Source organism: Panthera tigris, chromosome B3 (assembly GCF_018350195.1).
Source record: "Panthera tigris isolate Pti1 chromosome B3, P.tigris_Pti1_mat1.1, whole genome shotgun sequence".
Taxonomy (NCBI): domain Eukaryota; kingdom Metazoa; phylum Chordata; class Mammalia; order Carnivora; family Felidae; genus Panthera; species Panthera tigris.
Genome location: NC_056665.1, coordinates 83761935 through 83785214, shown reverse-complemented (window position 1 = coordinate 83785214; position 23280 = coordinate 83761935). Strand labels below are relative to the sequence as shown.

Here is a 23280-nt window from a genome sequence, read left to right as displayed (position 1 = left end):
TCCTCTAATGTTATCTTCTTACATTAGTGAGGTACATTTGCCAAAACTAAGAAACCAATATTAGCATATTATCGTTGACTAAACTCCAGACTTTATCCAGATTGAGCTCATTTTCCCATTAATGTCCTTTTTCTGTTCCAGGATTTAATCCAAGATACCATGTTGTACTTAGTCGTTAAGTTTTCTCAGTGCTGTTGGTCTGTGACAGTGTCTGTATTTCCTTTGTTTAGTTTTTTTTTTTTTCCTCAGTAATCTCTACACCCAACCTGGGGATCGAACCCACAACACTGAGATCAAGAGTTGCACACTCTTCTGAGCCAGGCAGGAGAACTCTGTCTTTCCTTTTTTTCATGACCTTTAACAGGTACTTTCGGGGAGTATCAGTCAAGTATTTTCTAGAATTCCAGAATAATGTTTTAAATACATCAGCTAGATGTATCAGTGCACTTAACCAAACCCCATTGCTATTTACTTTCAGAGATATATGTGTGCAAAGGGACAATTTCAATTTATTCTAACATTTCTCCTTAAAAAACACATCAGTTAAGATCTGGCAGAGCACTGGGGGAGCCTAGGTGGCGCAGTCAGTTCAGCTCTGGTCATGATCTCCCAGTTCATGAGTTCAAGCCCCACATCAGGCTCACTGCTGTCAGTGCAGAGCCCGCTTCTGATCATCTGCCCCCCTCTCTGTCCCTGCCCCACTTGCTCTCTATCAATAATAAGTAAACATCTAAATGATAATAACAATCATCAGAGGTATTTCCAAAGATTTAACTACTAGGATATGTTTTACACTTTTTTCTTTTTTAAGTTTATTTATTTACTTTTGAGAGAGAGACAGACAGACAAACAGACAGAATCCGAAGTAGGCTCCAGGATCCAAATTGTCAGTACAGAGCCCTATGCAGGGCTGGAACTCACCAACTGTGAACTCATGACCTCAGCCGAAGTCAAATGCTTAACCGACAGAGCCATCCAGGCGCCCTATATTTTGTTTTCAAGTAACAAACCAAAATATAAACAATATAAATTTCAAACAATGGGGATTAGTTAAGTACACTGATACATCTAGCTGATAGAATGTGTTTCTTAAATTTTTTAAAATGTCTTTTTACCTATTTTTGAGAAAGGGAGAAAGAGACAGAGTGTGAGCGGAGAGGGGCAGAGAGAGACAGAGATACAGAATCTGAAGCAGGCTCCAGGCTCTGAGCTGTCAGCACAAAGCCCGACGGGGGTGGGGGGGCAGGGGGGGTGACTAGAACCCTCCAATGGTAAGATAATGACCGGAGCCAAAGTTGGCCACTTAACCGACTGAGCCACCCAGGCGCCCCTAGCTGATAAAATATCGTACAGTTATTAAAATTCATGTCAAAGAATAGAAATTTACCTAATAATAATATGACATATTATGAAACATGATATTGATTATGTCAATAAAAATATTGGATGAGGCATATGCATGGGGAAAACATTTAAAAGTATATTTGCTAAAATATGGAGAGTGATTATCTCCAAGTACTGGATTACAAGTGATTCATTTTGTCAGAGCAACCATTGCTGGACATAGCTCACAGTCTGCCATGCGATCACAAGGGTAAACAACTGATACACTTACAACCATTCTGTACCCATGCAACCATTCTGTTCTTCATTTTTAGTACAGAATTCAATGAATTACATGAGATATTCAACACTTATTGTACAATAGGCTTTGTGTTAGATGATTTTGCCCAATTGTAGGCTAATGTAAGTGTTCTGAGCATGTTTAAAGTGGGCTAGGCTAAGCTATGATGTTCAGTAGATTAGGTGTATTAAATGCATTTTCAACTTAAATGATATTTTCAACTTACAATGGGTTTATCAGGATGTAACCCCATTGTAAATTGAAGAAGATCTATACTATGCCCAGAGGCTCCTTATTTCTTGATTTTTTTGTTTGGAGATAATAAATTTCTATTTATTTGAATTGGTATTTTCTGCTACTTCCAAGTAAATGCGTCCTAATTGGTGTAATTGGAAAAGACAGAGTTCAGCAACCTTCCTGTAGATAATTTTGTTGTAGCACAACTACCAGGGAGGAGGGAAGAATCAGGACCTAAAGGCTACCCCCCAAAAAAAAATGATCTAAAAGTTGAGGAAGTGAGGAGTTGGCAAAAATACATTTTGGTGAAACCTTCTTTGATCAGAATGTAATAAAAGGAATTAAGCAGTTTTCTTTTACATCTAATTAAATAATCACCATTTCATATTTTTCAAGTTTTTCTTCTAGAAAAAAACTTGAGTTTTGCTTGACAAAAATGTTCAAAACAAATACAATTTTTGGTTTTCAAAATTTTAAAGTGACTCATGTATTAGTCTCTAAAAGTTTACTCTTCTCTAAAGTCTTCCAGTACATTTGTTTTTTATTTGTTTTTTAATGTTTTTATTTATTTTTGAGACAGAGCATGAGCGGGGAAGGGGCAGAGAGAGAGGGAGACACAGAATCTGAAGCAGGCTCCAGGCCCCGAACTGTCAGCACAGAGCCCAACACAGGGCTCGAACTCACAGACTGTGAGATCGTGACCTGAGCTGAAGTCGGACGCTTAACCGACTGAGCCACCCAGGCGCCCCTGTTTTTGAAGCACACTATTGGGAAACTACTCCCGATTGTAATATTTTATTTTCATGTACCTAAATCTATGAAATGATCAGATTGTGGTTCAACATAATTTGCTCATGGAACTTAAATAAAAGTAGGCAATTTCATAAAAACCTATTAAAACAAGATGAAAAATTGATTATTTGGTTAAGAGTACTAGAAAAGTAATTAAGCTTTAATATCTTCTTGATTTATCTTATAAGGAGCAGAAAAATCTATTGTATGAGCTTCTCTTAATTTCTTTTCCTTTGATGTTTCTTAAGTTCTGTAACTGCCTTTTTGATAGTTGTTAGCGTCAGTTACTAATAATTCCTTCTTATCATTTATAAAATATAGTTTGAGACCTTTACCCAGAAAGGTCGGCTCAGGTATTAATGAATAACTTTATTATTTCAAGGTTGGGTTCTCTATTCATGTGAGTTTTCAGTTATTGATTTTGACTCTAGTAATTACTATATTTTTTTTGTTGATGATTTTATTTGGTTACTCATATTTTTTTTAAATGTTTATTTTGAGAGAGAGTGTGAGAGAGAGTGTGTGTGCATGCACACACACACGAGTTGGGGAGGGGCAGAGAGAGAGAATTCCAAGTAGGCTCCACACTCAGCATAGAGCCCGATTGAGTGGGGCTCGATCCCATGACCCTGGGATCATTACCTGAGCTGAAATCAAGAGTTGGACACTCAACTGAGCCACCCAGGCACCCCTATTTGGCTATTCATATTTTAAATCTTGTTTTTAACTAATGATTTCTAAGTTTTGACACTTGATAATCTGAGTGTTTCTGTACGATGTGTCTGGACTTGGCTTAAGTACTGAAACCTTTGGTTAATGATCAGAGACATTTAGGTGGTCCTAGGTGGTACTTCTCAACCTTTGTCCACAGGACACACTTGACCCTCCTATCAGTTGTATGCAAAAACCATTCATTAATTGTAGCTCCATTCGTCTTTTCATCTGGGAAGCAGAGCTTTACAGGCATTACCTTCAAACCAAAAACAAATCACTAGAAAATATTGGCACTTTCCATCAGCAACAAATTACCAGAACATCCCTCCTGACACTTCATCACACTACACTGACGCCGCATGATGCCTCATGACTCCCAGTGAAAAACACTACTCCAGTAGTTATTACAATGCACTGGGAAACAAGGAACAAAAGACAAAAAATAAAGCCCCCCCTGCCCCCCACCATTGGAGAATAACCCTTGTTAGGGCAGTAACTTAACTTCTCTGTGCCTCAGTTCTCCTTGCATACAAAATGAAAGCTACAAGAAATTCTCATGAAAATATTAATTGTTTAACATTATTGTTTTGAGAGTTTCAATTCAACAAAATAGGGAGGGAATCGAGTGTAGAAGGCCTTAAATGCTTGGCTGAGGAGTTGGACTTTAATGTAACAAAGATGTGTAAAGATTATTGAACAGGGTAGCAGCATTATCATCAATGTTTGTGTGTTAGGAGGAAAACTAGCAGCAGTATGTAGAATGGAGGAAAGAGGTGGAAATAAGAAAAGTTAGGAGAGTATTGCAAAGGTCAAACAGATACTGAGGGTAATTGCTGTGGAAGGGAGGAGAGGGACGAGTGGGAGATTTAAGAGATAACACAGAAAATCAATTATAAATGTAACGATTTGTTACTAAATGGTGTGATGAGTGAGGGAGAAGAAGGAAGGATTTGTATAGGACTTTGAGGCTTCTGGTCTGAAAATTTAAAGATGCTGATGCCATTAAGTGACTGGAAGCACAAGGATAGCTTGGGTGTGTGCTTGTGTGTAAAGGTGACATGAGGCAAAGGTTTAGGAATAATTTGTCTCATCTTTTGGATTGGACACCCACGTGGTGCCATCCGGCTGGACAGTTAGAGTGGATCTGGAGGCACTTGTTCATACAAATGAAAGGAATACTCTTGTAACGCAAACAACTCATTTTTATAGTGCTCAACCATTAGTGCCCCAAACCCTGAGGTTATTACCTCATCAACAGTAAACGCTTGATTACAGCTGACTGTGTGAAGGCCCTTAGTTCTCACAGTTTCTATGGGCAAAATATTAATTGTGATTAATTATCGTGTGGCATAATACAAAGACAAGATGATTTATTGTGGCTTCTGGAGAGCGCTTGCTTGGTTTTTTCACTGCAGCCCTCGGGGAAAGGGAACTGGACAGCTCCCCGGGTGGCATTGGGCTCCTTCCGGGTCAGAGCCGGCCAGCTGAGACCTGCCAGCAGCCATGTGGGTCTGGGCCTTTGGGGCCTTTCCGACTAGGGTGCTTCGACCTTGGGCGGAGGGCCCTGCCTTCCTTTTTCCTACCGCTCATGGCCCCCGGCCCTCGGCTCCAGGGCGGGGCGGAGCGGGCTGCTCCGAGGCCCCGCCCCCGCCTGCCGCCACCAGCCCCGCCCCTCCCGCTGCTGCCGGCTCTCTCTCCGGCCCCGCGGTGCGGTGCGCGCCTGCGCTGGCCCTCGACTCGGAGCAGCCATGATGGTGGGTGTTCTCAGCGGCGCCGAGCCCCGGGCGCGCGGTGGGGGCGGCGGGCGCGGGGCGGGCGCGGGGGCCGCGCCGGCCTGGCACTAATGTCTCCCTTTGTGTCTCCCCAACTCCATCTTCTCCCCCGGTGTGCCGGGCCCGGCAACCCCGCAGGAAGGCCTGGACGACGGCCCCGACTTCCTCTCGGAGGAGGACCGCGGAGTAAGTTCTGCCTCCTTCTCGCTGACGGGACCCTCCCGCCCCCGTCTTGGCCCCCGGGTGTGGTACCCGGAAGGGTCCCGGGTCCCACGGCCCCTTTCCCCCGCCGTCCTCCTTTCGGTTTCCTCGCTGCACCGCGCCCCGCCCTCCTGCAGCCCTTCCTCCCTCGGGGCCGCTCCGTTCTGATTTCCCGAGGACCCAGGACCGCTTGCTTGCCCCTGACTCAGACCCTCCGTTGGACCTCCTCCACCGCTTGGGTCGGGACAGGTGGGGAAGTGGAGGTGGAGGCCGGAGCTGGATCCCTCCGTCCTCTCACCCTCGACACTTTCGGGGCTGTGAAAACCCATTCTCAGATCTTCTGGCGGCACCTTCTTGTGGACCTCCAACCCGCTGCCGCCCACCCTTCTCTCCTAAAACATAGTACAAGCTTTTTCTAAATTACCCATTTGCAAGGAATTTCACTGTCGCGGAACCTTAACTCTTCTCCAGTATCCTGCCAGATTTTGCAAAGTGCTGGAAGCTCACGGTATCTTTACGTTTCTTACTGTCCAAAAAATACATCTTTTGCAGAGTTCCCTTGGTGGTAGTTTGAGGCCAATTGCATGCCACTTAAGAAAGGGCCTCCAGGCCTCCGATTCCTCCCTCCCACTCTCCCCCCCCTCCCCCATTTGCCTTGGCTGAAGGGTGTAATCTGTATAGTGCCTTGTACAAGTGAGCACTTGAAAAATATTGATGTATGATGATTGCAGCTCAGCAAGGTTCCTTGGTTCCATTACATTTAACAGACTGCACTTCAGTTTTCCATTTGCCTTTACTTATTCATGTTAGATGATGTGGGGGATCCATCAGTTAGTTGATTTTTGGCAGGTGATAAAATATTCTTGAAGGATATTATTATTGTTTTTTAAATACAAGCTGAGGTAGTATTAACTGATGAGCTTTATAAAGCTTTCAAATGATAAAAAGGATGCAGAGGGGGCTGCATACTTTTATAAATGATGTTTTAATAAATTTCTCAGTTTACACAAAAGCATCATTTAGAATTTCTAGTTAGTGTGAAAGCATCATACGTATGGATTTCTGGTTGTTTTAAATGTTTATTTATTGATTGATTTTGAGAGTGAGGGGCAGAGAGAGAGAGAGAGAGAGAGAGAGAGAGAGAATTGTAAGCAGGCTCCACACTCAGCATGGAGCCCAAAGCCTGGCTTGATCCCACCACCCTGGGATTATGACTTAAGCCAAAATCAAGAGTCGGATGCCCACCCAACTGAGCCACCCAGGCGTCTGTAGATTTCTGGTTATTTCTAAAAAAAAAAAATTAGTTTCTAATGAATTTTTAAAAAACTGTGTGTGTATATGCATCTTCTGGGATAAGGCAGTGGAGTTAGATAGATGGTCACTTATAGATTACATTTAGGATTTTAAAATAGGGGAAACCACTAGAGTTGTGTAACGAAAGGAGATGAATTGATTATAGTCCAATTAAACTGATTTTTCTAAATATAAAGCAGTTGGCATTGTTTGTTTAGATAACTTTGTGTCTAATTTTTGTGGTCTACCAGAAAAAGCAAACAGGATTTGCTTTCCTATAAAATCTGACTAATGTTGAGTAAAAATATTAATTTTTTTGAGTATTTATGTTGATATGAAAAGTATTTTCTGGTTAATATTCATGTTCACTGCCTTATGCCTTTGGTACGATTTGTTTATGAAATTGGAAGCACTTACGTAATGTGGCCAAAAACTTTTTTCATGTATTCCAAAATTAAAGGAAAAGGGAGACAAAGAGCATGCCTGACGAGGAGATTTTTGTAGAATTTTAGAGATGAAAATTTTAATATGAAAATGGAAAAAACATTACCATGAATTACAAAGCATTTGGAATGTCATGGTGATGAATATGTATATATGTCTAGTTCTTCCTTATTTTTGTCCTGTGGAACTGGATAAATCATAGTAATAATTATAGGTGTGCACTGTGTTAAGTACTGTATAAGCATTGTTTCATTATATCCTCTCATCATCTTTGTGAAACTTAGTATTCGCCTTTTACAGATGAAAAATCTGAACCTTGGAGAAACTAAGTGGTCTGAGGTCACACAACCAATGAGTGGGAGAGGTGGACTTTAAACCATGTTTCTGATGCCAGAACCAGTACAAGTATTTCTCAGAGTGGCCTTGAAACACTTGCTTCAGAATCACCTGAGGTGTTTGGAAAACAAAACAAAAGTTTCTGGGTTCTGCCCTCCTGAAGCAGGGAAAAGGACAGATAACTAGTTTTTTTTATATCTCTTGTTTCTTTTTCTTCTTTTTTTAATCTGAGTGTAATTGACATACACTACTTTTTCTTTCTTTTTTTTTTAAATTTAAATCCAAGTTAGTTAAAATATGGTGTAATAATGATTTCAGGAATAGAATTTAGTGATTCATCACTTACATATAACACCCCGTGCTCATCCCACCAAGTGCCCTCCTTAATACCCCTCGCCCATTTAGCCCATCCCCCCACCCACAACCCCTCCAGCAGCCCTCAGTTTGTTCTCTGTATTTGAGTCTGTTGTGGTTTGTCTCCCTTTCTTTTTATATTATTCTTGCTTCCCTTCCCTTATGTTCATCTGTTTTGTATTTTAAATTTCACATGAGTGAAATCATATGATATTTGTCTTTCTCTGACTGACTCGTTTCACTTAGCATAATACCCTCCACTTCCATCCACGTTGCAAATGGCAAGATTTCATTCTTTTTGATCGCTGAGTAATATTCCATTGTGTGTGTGTGTGTGTGTGTGTGTGTGTGTGTGTGTGTGTATACACACACCACATCTTTATCCATATAACTGTCAGTGGACATTTGGGCTCTTTCCATACTTTGGCTGTTGTCGATAGTGCTGCTATAAACATTGGATGCATGTGCCCTTTTGAATCAACATTTTTGTATCCGTTGGATAAATACCTAGTAGTGCAATTGCTGGGTTGCAGGGTAGTTCTATTTTTAATTTTTTGAGGAACCTTCCTACTGTTTTCCAGAGTGGCTGCACCAGTTTGTATTCCTGCCAGCAGTGCAAAAGGTTCCTCTTTCTCTGCATCCTCACCAACATCTGCTGTTGCCTGAGTTGTTAATCTTAGCCATTCTGACAGGTGTGAGATGGTTTCTCATTATGGTTTTGATTTGTAGTTCCTTGCTGATTGAGGTTGAGTATTTTTTTCACATGTCTGTTGGCCATCTGGATGTCTTCTTTGGAGAAGTGTCTATTCGTGTCATTTGCCCATTTCTTCACTGGATTATTTGTTTTTTGGGGTGTTGATTTTGATAAGTTTGTTACAGATTTTGGGTAGTAACCCTTTATTTGATATGTCATTTGCAAATATCATCTTCCATTCATCGGTTGCCTTTTAGTTTTGTTGATTGTTTCCTTTACTGTGCAGAGGCTTTTTATCTTGATAAGGTCCCAATAGTTCATTTTTGCTTTTGTTTCCCTTGCATCTGGAAACCTGTCTAGTAAGAAGTTGCTGTGGGTGAGGTCAAAGAAGTTGTTGGCTGTTTTCTCCTCTAGGATTCTGATGGCTTCCTGTCTTACGTTTAGGTCTTTCATCCATTTTGAGTTTATTTTTGTGTATGGTGTAAGAAAGTGGTCTAGGTTCATTCTTCTGCATGTCCCTGTTCAGTTTTCCCAATGCTGTTTGCTGAAGACTGTCTTTTCCATTGGGTATTCTTTCCCACTTTGTCAAAGATTAGTTGGCCATATGTTTGTGGGTCCATTTCTGGGTTTTCTGCTCTGTTCCATTGATCTGTGTGTCTGTTTTTGTGCCAGTACCATGCTGTCTTGATGATTACAGCTTTGTAATAGAGCTTGAAGTCCAGAATTGTGATGCCTAAGCAGCTTTGGTTTTCTTTTTCAGGATTGCTTTGGCTATTCAGGGTCTTTGCTGGTTCCATACAGATTTTAGGATTGTTTGTTCTAGCTCTGGACATATGCTACTTTTTCAGCAAGCATCCAAGAAGTTTCTGTCACTGAACTTTGATTATAGCTACACAGTTATCCTGCTATTTCCTCATAAGAACAGAAATATCTAGCCTGTTTAAATTTCCTTATATTGTGTTTGTCCTGATAGAAAGAGGTTGTCATTAGAATTTTAAGCATTGTAATTTTAGTTTAGGTTATCTTGTTCAGCTTTTTTTTTTTTTCTTTTTTTTTTTAACGTTTATTTATTTTTGAGACAGAGAGAGACAAAGCATGAACGGGGAGGGTCAGAGAGAGGGAGACACAGTATCTAAAACAGGCTCCAGGCTCTGAGCTGTCAGCACAGAGCCCGACGCGGGGCTCGAACTCACGGACCGCGAGATCATGACCTGAGCCGAAGTCGGCCGCTCAACCGACTGAGCCACCCACGCGCCCCAAGACTCTCATTCTTAAAAGGCTGAACAAGGGGCCCCAAGACTCTCATTCTTAAAAGGCTGAACAAGGGGCCCCAAGACTCTCATTCTTAAAAGGCTGAACAAGGGGCCCCAAGACTCTCATTCTTAAAAGGCTGAACAAGGGGCCCCAAGACTCTCATTCTTAAAAGGCTGAACAAGGGGCGCGTGGGTGGCTCAGTCGGTTGAGCGGCCGACTTCGGCTCAGGTCATGATCTCGCGGTCCGTGAGTTCGAGCCCCGCGTCGGGCTCTGTGCTGACAGCTCAGAGCCTGGAGCCTGTTTTAGATACTGTGTCTCCCTCTCTCTGACCCTCCCCCGTTCATGCTTTGTCTCTCTCTGTCTCAAAAATAAATAAACGTTAAAAAAAAAAAGAATGAGAGTCTTGATAGAGAAAAAGCATGAAGTGCATATATTGATAGGAATTTTGATATGAATCACAGATTCAAAAATAATGCAAGCATTTCATACAGAGCAGCAAGTAGGCAAAGTTAAAGTCAGTATTTTAAAATACATTTTTAGGGGTGCATAGGTTGCTCAGTCAGTTAAGTGTCCAACTCTTGATTTCAGCTTGGGTCATGATCTCGCGGTCCGTGAGTTCGAGCCCTGCTATTGGGCTCCGTGCAGAAAATGCAGAGCCTGCTTGGGATTCTTTCTCCCACTCTCTCTTCCCCTTCCCCACTCATGTGCTCACTCTCTCTCTCTCTTTCAAAATAAATAAACTTAAGAAAAATAAGTAATAAAACACATTTTTAAGCAGCCTTAAATTTTCATGATGATATTTGGAACAGAAGAGAATCTTACAGCCTTAAGAAAATACTGTTTTATGAGTAACTTAAAAAGCAGGCTTTAAAAAATACACAGTATTGAAAAATACTGGCCATCCTGTAGCCATACCTCTACATAATAGGCTATTTTTTCCCCAAAATGAAAGACAGTAACATATTATTTAGTAAACAAATGAGCCCTTTGAACTGGACACATTTTGCTCTGATGTGCTTGTGCTTGTTAAATAAGAGCAGTGGGTGCCAGTGTGATGGCATAATTCTTAGCATTTGATTTTAGTTCTAAATAAAATGTTTATTGTTTTCAGCATTACTCCAGGTGGAGTAACTACAGCTCTCCTAGACTCCTAGTCTTACTCCTCCCCCTCTATTCCTTATCTTCGTTAATGTTATTTTCCATCGTGCAGGCAAAGAACCTGAATCATCCTTCATTTCCATATTAGTATAATCACTGAGGCCAGTTAATTTCATCTCAAAAATATTGTTTATCCCATCTTTCATTTGTATGGCCCCACTTAATGTCCTTGCTGTTTCTTGCCTGGATTGTAGCAATTCCTGTCATTGGTCTGTGTCTCCTGTCTGTCTGCCTTCCAATCCAGCCTTGTTAAGTATTTCAAGTTACCTAATTAAAATGACTAAATCATATAATGCCACTAGTTAAAAGTACTTACTTGGACCCAGTTCTTTTGCAGTAAGGTTCAAACTCCTTACACAAGCATTAAACACCATTCATTACACTTTTAGTCTGGCTTATTTCTCAGTATGTCCTTCCCACACATACACACTCTAGACATACTCTAGTCCATTTGTCATTGCCCAGGCACCTCTGCACTTTAATGTCTGCTTTATGCATGCTTTTTAATGTTGTAGAGTGGCTTTTTTTTCTTCACATTTTTTTTTCCACTTCAAATTTGACTTGTTTTTGAAGACTTGGCCAGATGTTTGCATTTTCTTTTGTACCTACATAACAGTTTGAATACACTCCACATTTATTGATAGTTGTTTTAGATAAAAATGTGACATCGATTCTATTGGCAGAGGATAAGAAGATGAATGTTGGCAGAAGAAAAAGAAAGTTCCCGCCCTAAGACCATCACACTGTAGTGACAGACTTAAGATAAAGTGCCATGGGAGTACAAAGGAGAGAGTGTTTACCTTTGAGAGAAGGGGAAGTAGTGAGGACATAATGATAGCTGCATGCCAATGTAGCATTTACTCTGTGCCGGCTACTTTCCATATATTAACTCAATTCTCAAACCCCTGTTAAGTAGTTGCTACTATTCTTTGGAAAGGAGAACTGAAGTTCAGAGACATTAAATAGCTTGTCCAAGGTTTTAACAGAGCTGGATTCAGACTCAGCCAGTCAAGCTGCAGGTCTGGCACTCTTAGCCACTATGCTATTACCTAAATGAACTAAGCCTTAAATGTTGAGCAGGAATTTTGTAGGCTCTCAGGAAGAGGAAGGCTTGCCAGCAGAGTGAATAGCATGAGTAAATAATTTGGTTCTACTTGGAGTACTTGTTCTTACAGGAAGCAGGGGCAGATATGGGACAAGGGCAGATATGTACAGATTAAGTGTAAGGTGCATAATAATTAAAATTCCAGTCAGTGTGAAGTCCTGAGGGATTTTAAGCTGCGAAAGGCCTATGCCTAGATGAAAATAGCATTGTAGATAACTGATGTGGAGGGTGGATTGATCCTTCCTTTCATAAAGCAGAGAAATCAGTTAACAGGCCGTTGCAACAGTCCAGATGAAAAATGATGAAGGTATAACTAAGGCAGTGAAATAGGGGATGAAGGAAGGGACATAGCAAAGAGATGTTTAGGAGATAGATTTAACAGGGCATAGTGACTGAATAAGTACATGGGCTGGGCAAAGGAAAAAGAGAAAATGAGGAATGCAGGAGAGAGAAACAGAAGGTTAGATAATATGTTTGGTTTCATATATGTTGGATTTGAAGTGCCTATAAGGCATTTAATCCCTTTCCTGCCAAACTAGAATGTAAGATCTGTAAGGATGAGGATTGTGTCTTCACTGCTCTATCCCTAGCACCTAGGACAGTGGTTTGTACATTGAAGGCATTTATTTGTTAATAAGTGAATACATCCAGGTGGGTATGTCTAGTTGGTAGGGTGAAAGTATAATTGGGAACTTAGAATAAGAGGTCTGAGTTGATGATACAAATTTCGGAGTTATAGTCAAGGACGACTGAGATTGCCTAGGCTAGATAGCACTGTAGAAACCAACATTTAAGGGTTATAGAGAAGAAATGGATCGATTGACAGGGCTGAGAGAGGTAGGAAGAGTATGAGAGAAGTCCCCAGAAGGTGAGAGAGTTTAAAGGAAGTAGACAGAATGATCACCAAGGCAAAATACTCCAGAGAAGTCAAGAACACTAAAAAGTATTGGATTTGGAAATTAGGTGCTCAGTGTGTGAAGGGTTTGTGGGACCGAGGCTAACTTGACTAGAAGAGCAGTATATGAACAGGTTGTGGAGCAGACAGGATGATTAAATGCTCAGGTGGGCAGACAATTCTGCCCTCCATACCACTTATGAGAAAGTGGAGATGATGAGGCTAGAAGAGTTTATTGATGGGTCTAAGGAAAAAACAGTTGGTAGTGTTTATTTCTTTGGGATGTGGGAAACAAAGTCACTTGTTGAGAGTGGGCGTGGAAATATAGATGGTTGAGGTAGTAAAAGTTTGGTGTAGTTGCTGAAAGGAATCAGAAGGGGGAGCTGAACAGATCTTTCCAGGAGTGTTGAGTGGTTTTAAGAGCCTAATGCAATTTGAAGACCATTAATTTGTATTAGACCAGTTGTGACTTCTCTAGCCACACTCAGCAGCTCAGAAAGCAAAGATGATTGTTGAATTGATCCTGAGTGTGGGAATTTGCAAGCCAAGTATGGCAGAAAGAGCAATGAGAATTGTTAGGACCAGTAAGAAAAGTATTGGAGTGATACACCATGCAGTGGGGTGGAAGAGGAGGGAAGTAGAAGAGAAAGGGGTAACGGACTGGAGATACATGGAAAGGTCACAGGACAGGAGGTATTGATAAGGTTAAATTGTACACATAGTAAAAACTGGTAAGGAAAAGAGAATAGGAAACACTTAATTTTTGTGTTTTATTACATAAAGTTGATTTGTCTTCCTCACTACAGATTTCTTGAAGGCAAGGCTTTTTGCTCACCTTATATATTCCATAATACCTAGGACTGTTGTTTGAATATACTTTTAAGTTCGTTAAAAAGTTTATTAAATAAATGTGTATTAGTATATTGTGTAAAGAGTAAAGTGTTGTATTTGTACACTTGTACATTTGTATTAACTTTGACTTAGAGGGAATGCAGAGGTGAACACCATTAGTACTTCCCTCCCTACTAATACCCTAGTAATATTTTATTGTGTCTGATATGGTATGCGAGAGGAAGTCTGCTTGCAAATGCCAGCTGTAACTTTATCCACATACAGCAAGCAGTTCAAAGTGTAAACACAGAGAGTTGATGGTTGAATTGATACTAATTATGGGAATTTGCAAACCAGGTATAGTATATGAGAGAAAATCTGGCTGCAAATGCCAATTTCCAGAAAATGTATATATAATCAAGCATTGATTTGACTGCTCAGTATAAGATGTACAGTAATAATAAAAATGATGTATTAACAGGACTTCCAAAATCATATTTGTGCTAGGAGTTAAATAAATTTAAAATTTGGCCTGAATTCGTGAGCCTAATGAAATTTACTTCTGTCTGTCTCAGGGGTGTTCTGTTGATTATACTCTTAATTACAGTTTCTTAGCCCAGTTATGGTTACCACCTTTCTTTCTACTCTTCTCTACATTCAATAAATATTTATTGAGGTCCACCACTGGGAATATAGCAATGAACAAAATAAAAATCTGTGTCCTTACAGAGCTGACATTATAGTTATGGAGGACTGTTAAAAAAATAAAATATAGTAGATGGTAAACAAGTACTATGAAAAAAATGAGGTGTGGGGTGCATGAGTAGCTCAGTCAGGTAGGCATCAAACTCTGGATTTTGGCTCAGGTCATGATCTCAAGGTGTTGTGGGATTGAGCCCTGAGTCAGGCTCTGCACTGACAGCACCTAGCCTGCTTGGGATTCTCTCTCTCCCTCTTCTCCTTTCCCCCACTTGTGCACATGCTCGCTCTCTCTCTCTCAAAATAAATAAATATTGGGGTGCCTGGGTGGCTCATTCGATTAAGTATCCGACTTCAGCTCAGGCCATGATCTTGAGGTTTGTGAGTTCAAGCCTCATATCGTGCTCTCTGCTGGCTTTCTGCTGGCTCTCCACTGTTAGTACAGAGCCTACTTCAGATCTTCTGTCTCCCTCTCTCTCTCTGTCCCTCCCCTGCTCTCTCTCAAATAAATAAACAATAAGTTAAATAAATATTTTTAAAGGGGGGATAGGGATTTGTTTGGGGGTGGAGGGGAGTTGAGTTGCAGTCTTAGGGTTGCCAGGAAAGGCTTTCTTGAAAAGGTGACATTTTGGTAAATAACTTGAAGGAAATGAAGGAGTGAGTCATGCAGATAGACACCTGGGGGCAGAATGTTCCAGTAGAGGGATCAGTGAGTGCAATGACTCCTGAGGTGGCAGCATGCTTCTGTATTTAAGGGGCAACAAAGAGGCCATATGGCAGGGCTGCAGTTAGCCAGAGGAATAATAGATTAGCCTGAGAGATGATGTCTGATGCAGACTTTGTAGGGCCTGGTGGACTTTGGCTTTTCTCCAAGTAGGGACCTCTAGGTTTTGAGCTGAGGAATGATTTTTAGTTTAATAGGATTATAAGGAATAGATTAAAGACGGAAAAGGACAGGGGCGCCTGGATGGCTTGGTCGGTTGGGTGTCTGACTTCGGCTGAGGTCATGATCTCACGGTCTGTGAGCTCTAGCCCCGCGTCGGGCTCTGTGCTGACAGCTCGGAGCCTGGAGCCTGTTTTGGATTCTGTGCCTCCCTCTCTCTCTGCCCCTCCCCTGTTCATGCTCTGTCTCTCTCTGTCTCAAAAATAAATAAATGTTAAAAAATTTTTTTAAAAAAGATCGAAAAGGACAGAAGCAAGACACCAGTTGGGAGGCTATACAGTAGTCAGTTATTTTCCTTTTCTTCCTTCTTCCATCCATCCATCTCTATACATTTGCTTTTCTGGCAAAAGATGAACAACTAATTTTTTAGAAGTGTTCTAAAGTAGATATTTTATAGTAAATGAGTCAGTATAGTAAACTAGTAGTGAATGTTTTCTTTACTAAAAATTACATGTGGAAAATTAATCAGCAATAGGACAGTGTCTTCCAAATTATCTTTTTAATGGTACTGTATTTATGTTGCTTAATCCATTTGCTCTCTCTTGTCTTTTTCTTGACCATGACACTAATGTTTAACCTAGCCAGTCTTTGACAAAAGACTGCAAAGTTTGTCAGCCCAGATGAGGATGAAACTGGTGAATGTAGTCTAATGAGAATTTCTTCACTTACCTCACTAATTTCAAAAAGTTAATTAAATGTTGATGAATCATAAGTTGTTTGCTTTCACTCTTTCCCTTATTAAAAACTAACATTAACTTTTCTCTAAAAAAAGAATACATGCCTGAAAAATGTTGTGTATATTTTATGAAATTAATATTAAATTTACAATAAAAATTTATCAAATCTAAGGCACAATTGACTGGAAGGTATACTTTATATGCCACTAAGAAAGAAAAAAGATTGCCAATTAAACTGGAATTTGTCATCAGTTATAAGGCATTCCTATTTCAGATGTTAAAATGTGCAAAGTATGCATCTAGAATTGATGAAATAATAGCAGATTAGCTTTCATTGGAAATTTTGTATTTGTGTAGGGGATGATTTCATTTATTGGCTGGCTTTTCCATTACACATCTTAGTTATTAGAAACAGGGCTTAAAACAAAACAAAACAAAACACCCTGATGTGTGTGAAGCAAATCTATTGTCAAACAAAATATTCCTTTTTGTCTCCTTTTCTCTGTAAGCTCGGAAATGGAAAAAAAAATTGAGATGTGAAACTGATATTTTGAATCTAGTATGAAAAATAAATTAAAGGAGTCACAATCTCAGCATCAGCAGTTTGCTGTGACCCTGTTTATGTATGATTCATGCGCTTTTCCTGAGATCAGTTCTAGAACATACTTGCTAAAAGAATGAAAAAGACAAATGATAGATTGGATTAATAGCTGTAAGACCGTATGTGAAGGACTACAAGCTTTCGTAAGGCATACAAAAGAATTTATAGAAGAGTTAGAAAAAAAAGTAGAAACGTAAAAGTAATGGGAATTTCTGGGGATGATTGTGGTCATGATTACAGGCGTGTAACCTGTGTATTTGTCAAAACTCTTCAAATTATATACTTAAAACCTGTGTTTCGTTGTATGTTAAGGTATACCTGAAAAGAGAGAATCCAAGAACAAAAGCAGTAAATACATAAGAATATTTGTTATCAAAAAAAGTTACAATTTAAAAAAGCCAAGCGTTGTGCTATCAGAAAAAAGGAGGCAAGTATATTTGATATACAGAGATAAGGAAATGGAAGAAAGAAATAATTGGGAATAACTTTGAATTGGAAGAATAAATAACAGCTATTCAGATGTAGAAATCCTGAAAATTGATAATGCAACAGTTAAAATAAATCTGGAAATTAAAATGTACATACAGATATAACACCTGGGAACAATGTTTTATATAATCATTAAAAACAAAATATTAGCAGTTGAGTTGAAGTTTTCAAAGATTGTAAAGGCAAAGACAACCCTGTAAGTCTAGGCTAGGGTTTCCAAACACAGTTTTTAAGGCTATTCCCTGATGATTGTTTTGATAAACCTGTGATCAGGCCGGGGGTTCTGTATTTTTAACAAGTACCCAGGTTGATGCCTGTCAGTTGTATTTGGGAAATGCTTGACAAGGCAGAGAAAACATAAGAAAAGCCAAGATTATTATTCCAAAAATCGTAATGATAAATTTATTAATTTCCTGTGGCTGCTCTAACAAATTACTACAAATCTGATCACTGAATACAGCAGAAATGTATTCTCTCACAGTTCTGTAGGCCGGAAGTCCGAAAACAGGATCACTGAACTGAAATCAAGGTGTCAGCAGGGCCATGCTCCCTGGGATTCTAGGGAAGAATTTGTTGCTTGTCCCTTCTGGTTTCTGGTGGCTGCCAGCAAACCTTAGCTTGTGGCTGGATCACTCTAATCTCTGCATCCATAGTCCTGTTGCCCTCCCCTTTGTCTGTGTCTAATCTCTTTGCACCTCTTATAAGGATATCTGTAACTGCATTTAAGGCCCATTTGGGAAATCCAGGATAATCTCCCCATCTCAAGATCCTTAATTTAATCACACCTGCAGAACCTTTTTTTTTTTTTTTTTGGCCATATAAGGTAATGTCCACAGGTTCCAGATATTTGGATGTGCATGTTTTGGGGGGAACCATTATTCACTCTACCACAATAAGCATCTTAAAAGTGTCCTGATTGTGAGTAAAGAGAAAAAAGGAAACACTTCTTTTTTTTTTTTCCTTTTAATGTTTGTTTATTTATTTGTTTGTTTATTTGAGAGAGAAACCCCAAGCAGGCTCCACACTGTCAGCCCAGAGCCAAATGTGGGGCTCAATACCACTCAATAAACCATGAAATCATGACCTGAGCTGAAATCAAGAGTCAGACGCTTAAGTGACTAAGCCACCCAGGTGCCCCTCAAGGCAACTCTTAATTTCATTTCTTTTATCAGACAATGGTTACATATAGCATTGAGTACAATAACAAATTTTTAAATAATTTATGTAAGGTTATAGTATAAACTTTAAAAAAGATGATTACTGATGAAATTTAACTTCATATAAACTTAAGTTACCTATAAAGTTTTTACTAAAGGCCATCAGAGATAGTACTACATAATTTAAGTGTTTGGTTTTTTTTTTAAGTTTATTTATTTATTTTGAGAGAGAGAGGATCTCAAGCAGGTTCTGAGCTTTCAGCACAATCTCCCAAACCATGAGATCATGACCTGAGCTGAAATCAAGAGTAGGGCACTTAAACAACAGAGCCATTCAGGCACCCCAGTACCATGTAATTTATTTTTTTGTTAAAAATGTTTTTGATGTTTATTTTTGAAAGAGCACGAGCAGGGGAAGGGCAGAGTGAGAGAGAGACAGAGAGAGAGAGAATCCAAAGCAGGCTCAACATGGGGTTTGAACTCCTGAACCACGAGATCATGACCTAAACTAAAGTTGGACGCTCAACTGACTGAGCCACCAAGGCACCCCTGTAATGGTCTTTATCTTTTAAAAACAGGTCTACTCAATCTAGAACCAATAGTACAGAAGTGAAATGTTACTTTTGTTCATTACTAATGGAAGTTAAACAACTATTTAATGAAAAAATTCTTAAAATTAATATTTTAATAGATCATGGGATTTCCATTTTAAGGGGGCTCCCCACCATTTGTAAAAGTAATGCATGCATATTGTGGACAATTGGGACAATGAAGGAATATATAAAGAAAATCCACTGATGGTCACATTTTGTTATATTTCCTATAAGCCTTTTATGTATGCATTTTTTTTAAGTTTGTTTATTTTGAGAGAGAAAGAGAAAAATGCGAGCGAGGGAGGGGCGGAGAGAGAGAGGGACAGAAAGAATCCCAAGCAGGCTCCATGCTGTCAGCATAGAGCCCGATGCAGGGCTCGATCTCACAAACCGTGAAACCATGACCTGAGCTGAAATCAAGAGTCGGACACCAACTGAGCTACCTAGGTGCCCCTGCACTTTTAAATATATGACTGGGGTCATAAACAATTCTGCTTCCAGCATTTTTTTCCTTTTACATTGTAATTAAAATTTGAAATGCTGATGATTAGGTGAGATTCCCAAAGTAAGACCTGGGTTTTACAATTGGAGTATTTGAAGCAGGCTGGGTAGTTAATTAGACTTTAAATATTTCATATCTTTGCAGCTGGCTAAGACTTTATTTTCATCTTTTAGTGTGTTTGATTTTTTTTATAGGTTTCCAAATTAGTCAAACATTTTAGAATGCATATTTGTTTAAAGGGGAAGAATATAGATGAAATTTAAGAATTATAAATATGGTAAGAATTAGAGGGGTGCCTGGCTGGCTCAGTCAGAGCATGTGACTCTTGATCTTGGGATTGTGAGTTGGAGCCCCACGTTGGTGATAGAGTTTACTTTAAAAAAAAAAAAGGCGGGGGGGTGCCTGGATGGCTCAGTTGGTTAAGATTTTAGTTAAGGTCATGATCTCACAGTTCATGAGTTTGAGCCATGTGTCAGGCTCCTCCCCCGCTCAAGTGCACACAAGCTCTCTCTCTCAAAATAAATAAACTTAAAAAAAAGAATTATAGGGGCGCCTGGGTGGCGCAGTCGGTTAAGCGTCCGACTTCAGCCAGGTCACGATCTCGCGGTCTGTGAGTTCGAGCCCCGTGTCAGGCTCTGGGCTGATGGCTCGGAGCCTGGAGCCTGTTTCCGATTCTGTGTCTCCCTCTCTCTCTGCCCCTCCCCCGTTCATGCTCTGTCTCTCTCTGTCCCAAAAATAAATTAAAAAAAAAAAAAAAAAAAGAATTATAGAGAAGTCTTCTCATAGACGAGTAAATGGAAGCACTACATAGAGAACGTATTCAATCATTTAAGTATATTAAAGCTTGTAGAGTAAAATGTGAGATTTAATTCCTACACAGGAGGTAGTTATTGAGTATTATGTTGCCATTTTTTAGCACTATAAATATGTTATATGTAATATATTTAATAGTTTCATTGTAAATTCCTGAACTAAAATAAGCAATAGAGTTAAAATTATTAGCCTTTTCATTATTTTTCTTGTTCTAAAAGGTAGATACTTTCCTTAATTTTAGGACACTTGAATGTTAATGGACCATCTTCTTGGAAAATAGTTTATTTTATGTATTTATTTCTTTCAAACAAAAGGTCCTGCATATTTATTACTGAGTCATCTTACTGGTGCAGAAGCATAGTAACAGAGAAAAATCATTTTTCTAGTAAAACATGTTTATTGTTGAGGTGGTAGTGATGTTTACAGAGTGATAGAATACAAGTATGTAACCTTCATGCAGCATAAATATATATGTCATCTCATGTGCTATCCATTCTAGAGCAGCTTGGTTCTTCTCCAGTGGCTCCTCTTGGAGTTGTACCTGATTTTATTACCAGTTTTCATCCGAATTCACTGGGGAATGGGATGATTCTGCTTTTGTTTCTTGGCCACGTTTTTTTGTTTTGTTTTGTTTTGTTTTTTTGTTTTAATCTTTATTTATTTTTGAGAGAAAGAGAGACAGAATGTGAATGGGGGAGGGGCAGAGAGAGAGGGAGACACAGAATCCGAAGCAGGCTCCAGGCTCCAAGCTGTCAGCACAGAGCCCGACGTGGGGCTCAAACTCACAAAACATGAGATCATGAACTGAGACGAAGTCGGACACTTAACTGACTGAGCCACCCAGGCACCCCTGTTTCTTGGCCACATTTTAAGCGTGATTCTGCAAGTCTTGTGAGAAGACCCAAATCAGAGTATATTAATGTGCGGAGATGGGATTCAAACCCAGGTCATCCAAGCTCCTAGGCTAGGGTACCTTCCAGACTTCCCTGCTGCTACCCATGGTAAGAAGCAGTTAACTTCACACACCACAATGACAAAGAAGAGGAGAGAGAAAAAATAGTTTACTTTTTGAGTGAAATTATAATGAATAATGGTTAGCCCATTGACTCATACAAAGCGTAGTTGAATACTATAGAATGAAAAATTGATTAAGATAATAACATACCCAAATAACCTGCCCTTCAAAATATGTATGTAGTTCTAATGAACTTTAGTACTTTTTTAGATTTAAGATTATTTTGTTTTGTTTTGTTTTTGCATTGTGTTAATGTCTGAGAAAAGAATGAGATTCTATAAATGCCCATAGGATTTTTATTAAGGTATTATCTTTTTCTAGCTTAAAGCAATAAATGTAGATCTTCAAAGTGATGCTGCTCTGCAAGTGGACATTTCTGATGCTCTGAGTGAGAGAGATAAAGTAAAATTCACTGTTCACACAAAGGTAAATGTGATTTTGTACTTGTACTATTTTAGCTATTTATTGTGCAGATGTTATATATGTGATAATATATTGACTGGAACTTTGGTTTTGAACATAATTAGAAGTAAACTATATTTTAGTTTATAAGCTACTGCTTTTATTGTAACAGTTTTAAGGAAATGTACTTGTTAAATTTTTTTTTAATTTTTTAAGTTTATTTATTTATTTAGAGAGTATCCGTGAGGGAGGGAGGGAGGGGCAGAGAAAGAGGGAGAGAGAGAGAGAATCCCAAGCAGGCTTTGGGCACGCAGGGCTCCATCCCACAAATTGTGAGATCATGACCTGAGCCAAAGTCAGGAGTTAGACACTTAACCAACTGAGCCATCTAGGTGCCCCAGGGAAATGTACTTTTTTTTTTAAAAATGCACTTTTTAAAGACTAACATTTACGAATTACTCACAAAACCTAGGTGTAATGCAGGTTTAATTTTCTTTAGACTTCTATTAATATCTTTCATCATTCTTGTTTTCAATTTTGTTTTGTTCTTTCAGTTAATTAAATTACTGTCTTACAAATTATTTTCTTCTTGGATTTCAGTTTTTAGGCATATTTTCAGACTGTAGATCTATTTTTCTTTGAATAGTTGAGTTTGATATATATTAGTAAGATAACTTTTAAATGGTGGTAGCAGTATAAGTATAATAAGTCTGTCAAATTATTTTCTCAAACATCCCAGGATAATTTTGTCTGATGTCTCCGAGTTTTCATAATAGAGTTTAAAAGTGCTGATAATCTTTCGCATGAGACTAATTTACAAAAATAAGATTAAAAATATTTACTAAAAACCTTTTAGTGCAATTTTGATTTTTATTCAAGAGAATCTCTGTCTTTGCAGAGTTCGTTGCCAAATTTTAAACAAAATGAGTTTTCTGTTGTTCGACAACATGAAGAATTTATCTGGCTTCATGATTCCTTCGTTGAAAATGAAGACTATGCAGGTTATATTGTGAGTATTGGGGTTCCATTTTAATCCCATTTTCTAGGAGCTTTTTAGGTACTTTATTATGTGTTAAATTTTTAGTGAACTGGTGTAATTTTTTTAAATTGCCAATTAGAAAACACAATGTACGATCACCTTTTATCCTAAATTGCCTAGTTTGAAAGTGTGGAGTTATGGCTATGTTATGCTCCTTCATTTAAATTTAAATTCTTATTGTTTACTGGAAGTGAAATGGGTTTTTCCTAGGGATTAATTAAGGGGATGTTACAAACCATACTGGTTTTGAACACTTAGGTAGACAAATACTTAGAGTTGGAGGTACCTTAAGAAGTCATCTAATCTAAGTATGTACCAGATGTTGTGCCTTAGCCATTGTCCACACTCAGATTCCTGAAATTTAGTTTCATTTGATATCCTTGAAATTATCCTGACTTGATTCTTTCTCCATCCTTGTGCTACTTCTTCTCAGTCATTTGCTTTTTCTTTGTGTAACTCGAAATTTGGTTGACCACTGGCCGTACATTTTTTTCTTTTTTTTCTTTAAAAAAAAATTACCAGTTTATATAAAGGATACAACCAGACAGCCCAAAGGAAGAGATGCATAGGACAAGGTACAGGGATTGGGGTTGGGGCATAACTTTCATGCCCTCTCCAGGTATACCACCTTCCACCTCCATAGCA

The 23280-nt window shown here is 39.1% G+C and overlaps 1 protein-coding gene across 1 annotated transcript in view; it reads left to right on the top strand.

Moving 5' to 3' along the window:
- Window positions 1–5069: 5069 nt before the first annotated feature.
- Window positions 5070–23280, top strand: part of SNX6 (sorting nexin 6) — a 60300-nt gene continuing 42089 nt past the window's right edge. The window contains exons 1-4 of the mRNA XM_042989552.1: window positions 5070–5121; window positions 5278–5325; window positions 21516–21620; window positions 22495–22605. Coding sequence (XP_042845486.1) covers window positions 5116–5121; window positions 5278–5325; window positions 21516–21620; window positions 22495–22605 — 270 coding nt within the window. The 5' untranslated portion in view covers window positions 5070–5115. The remainder of the gene's footprint in view (window positions 5122–5277; window positions 5326–21515; window positions 21621–22494; window positions 22606–23280) is intronic.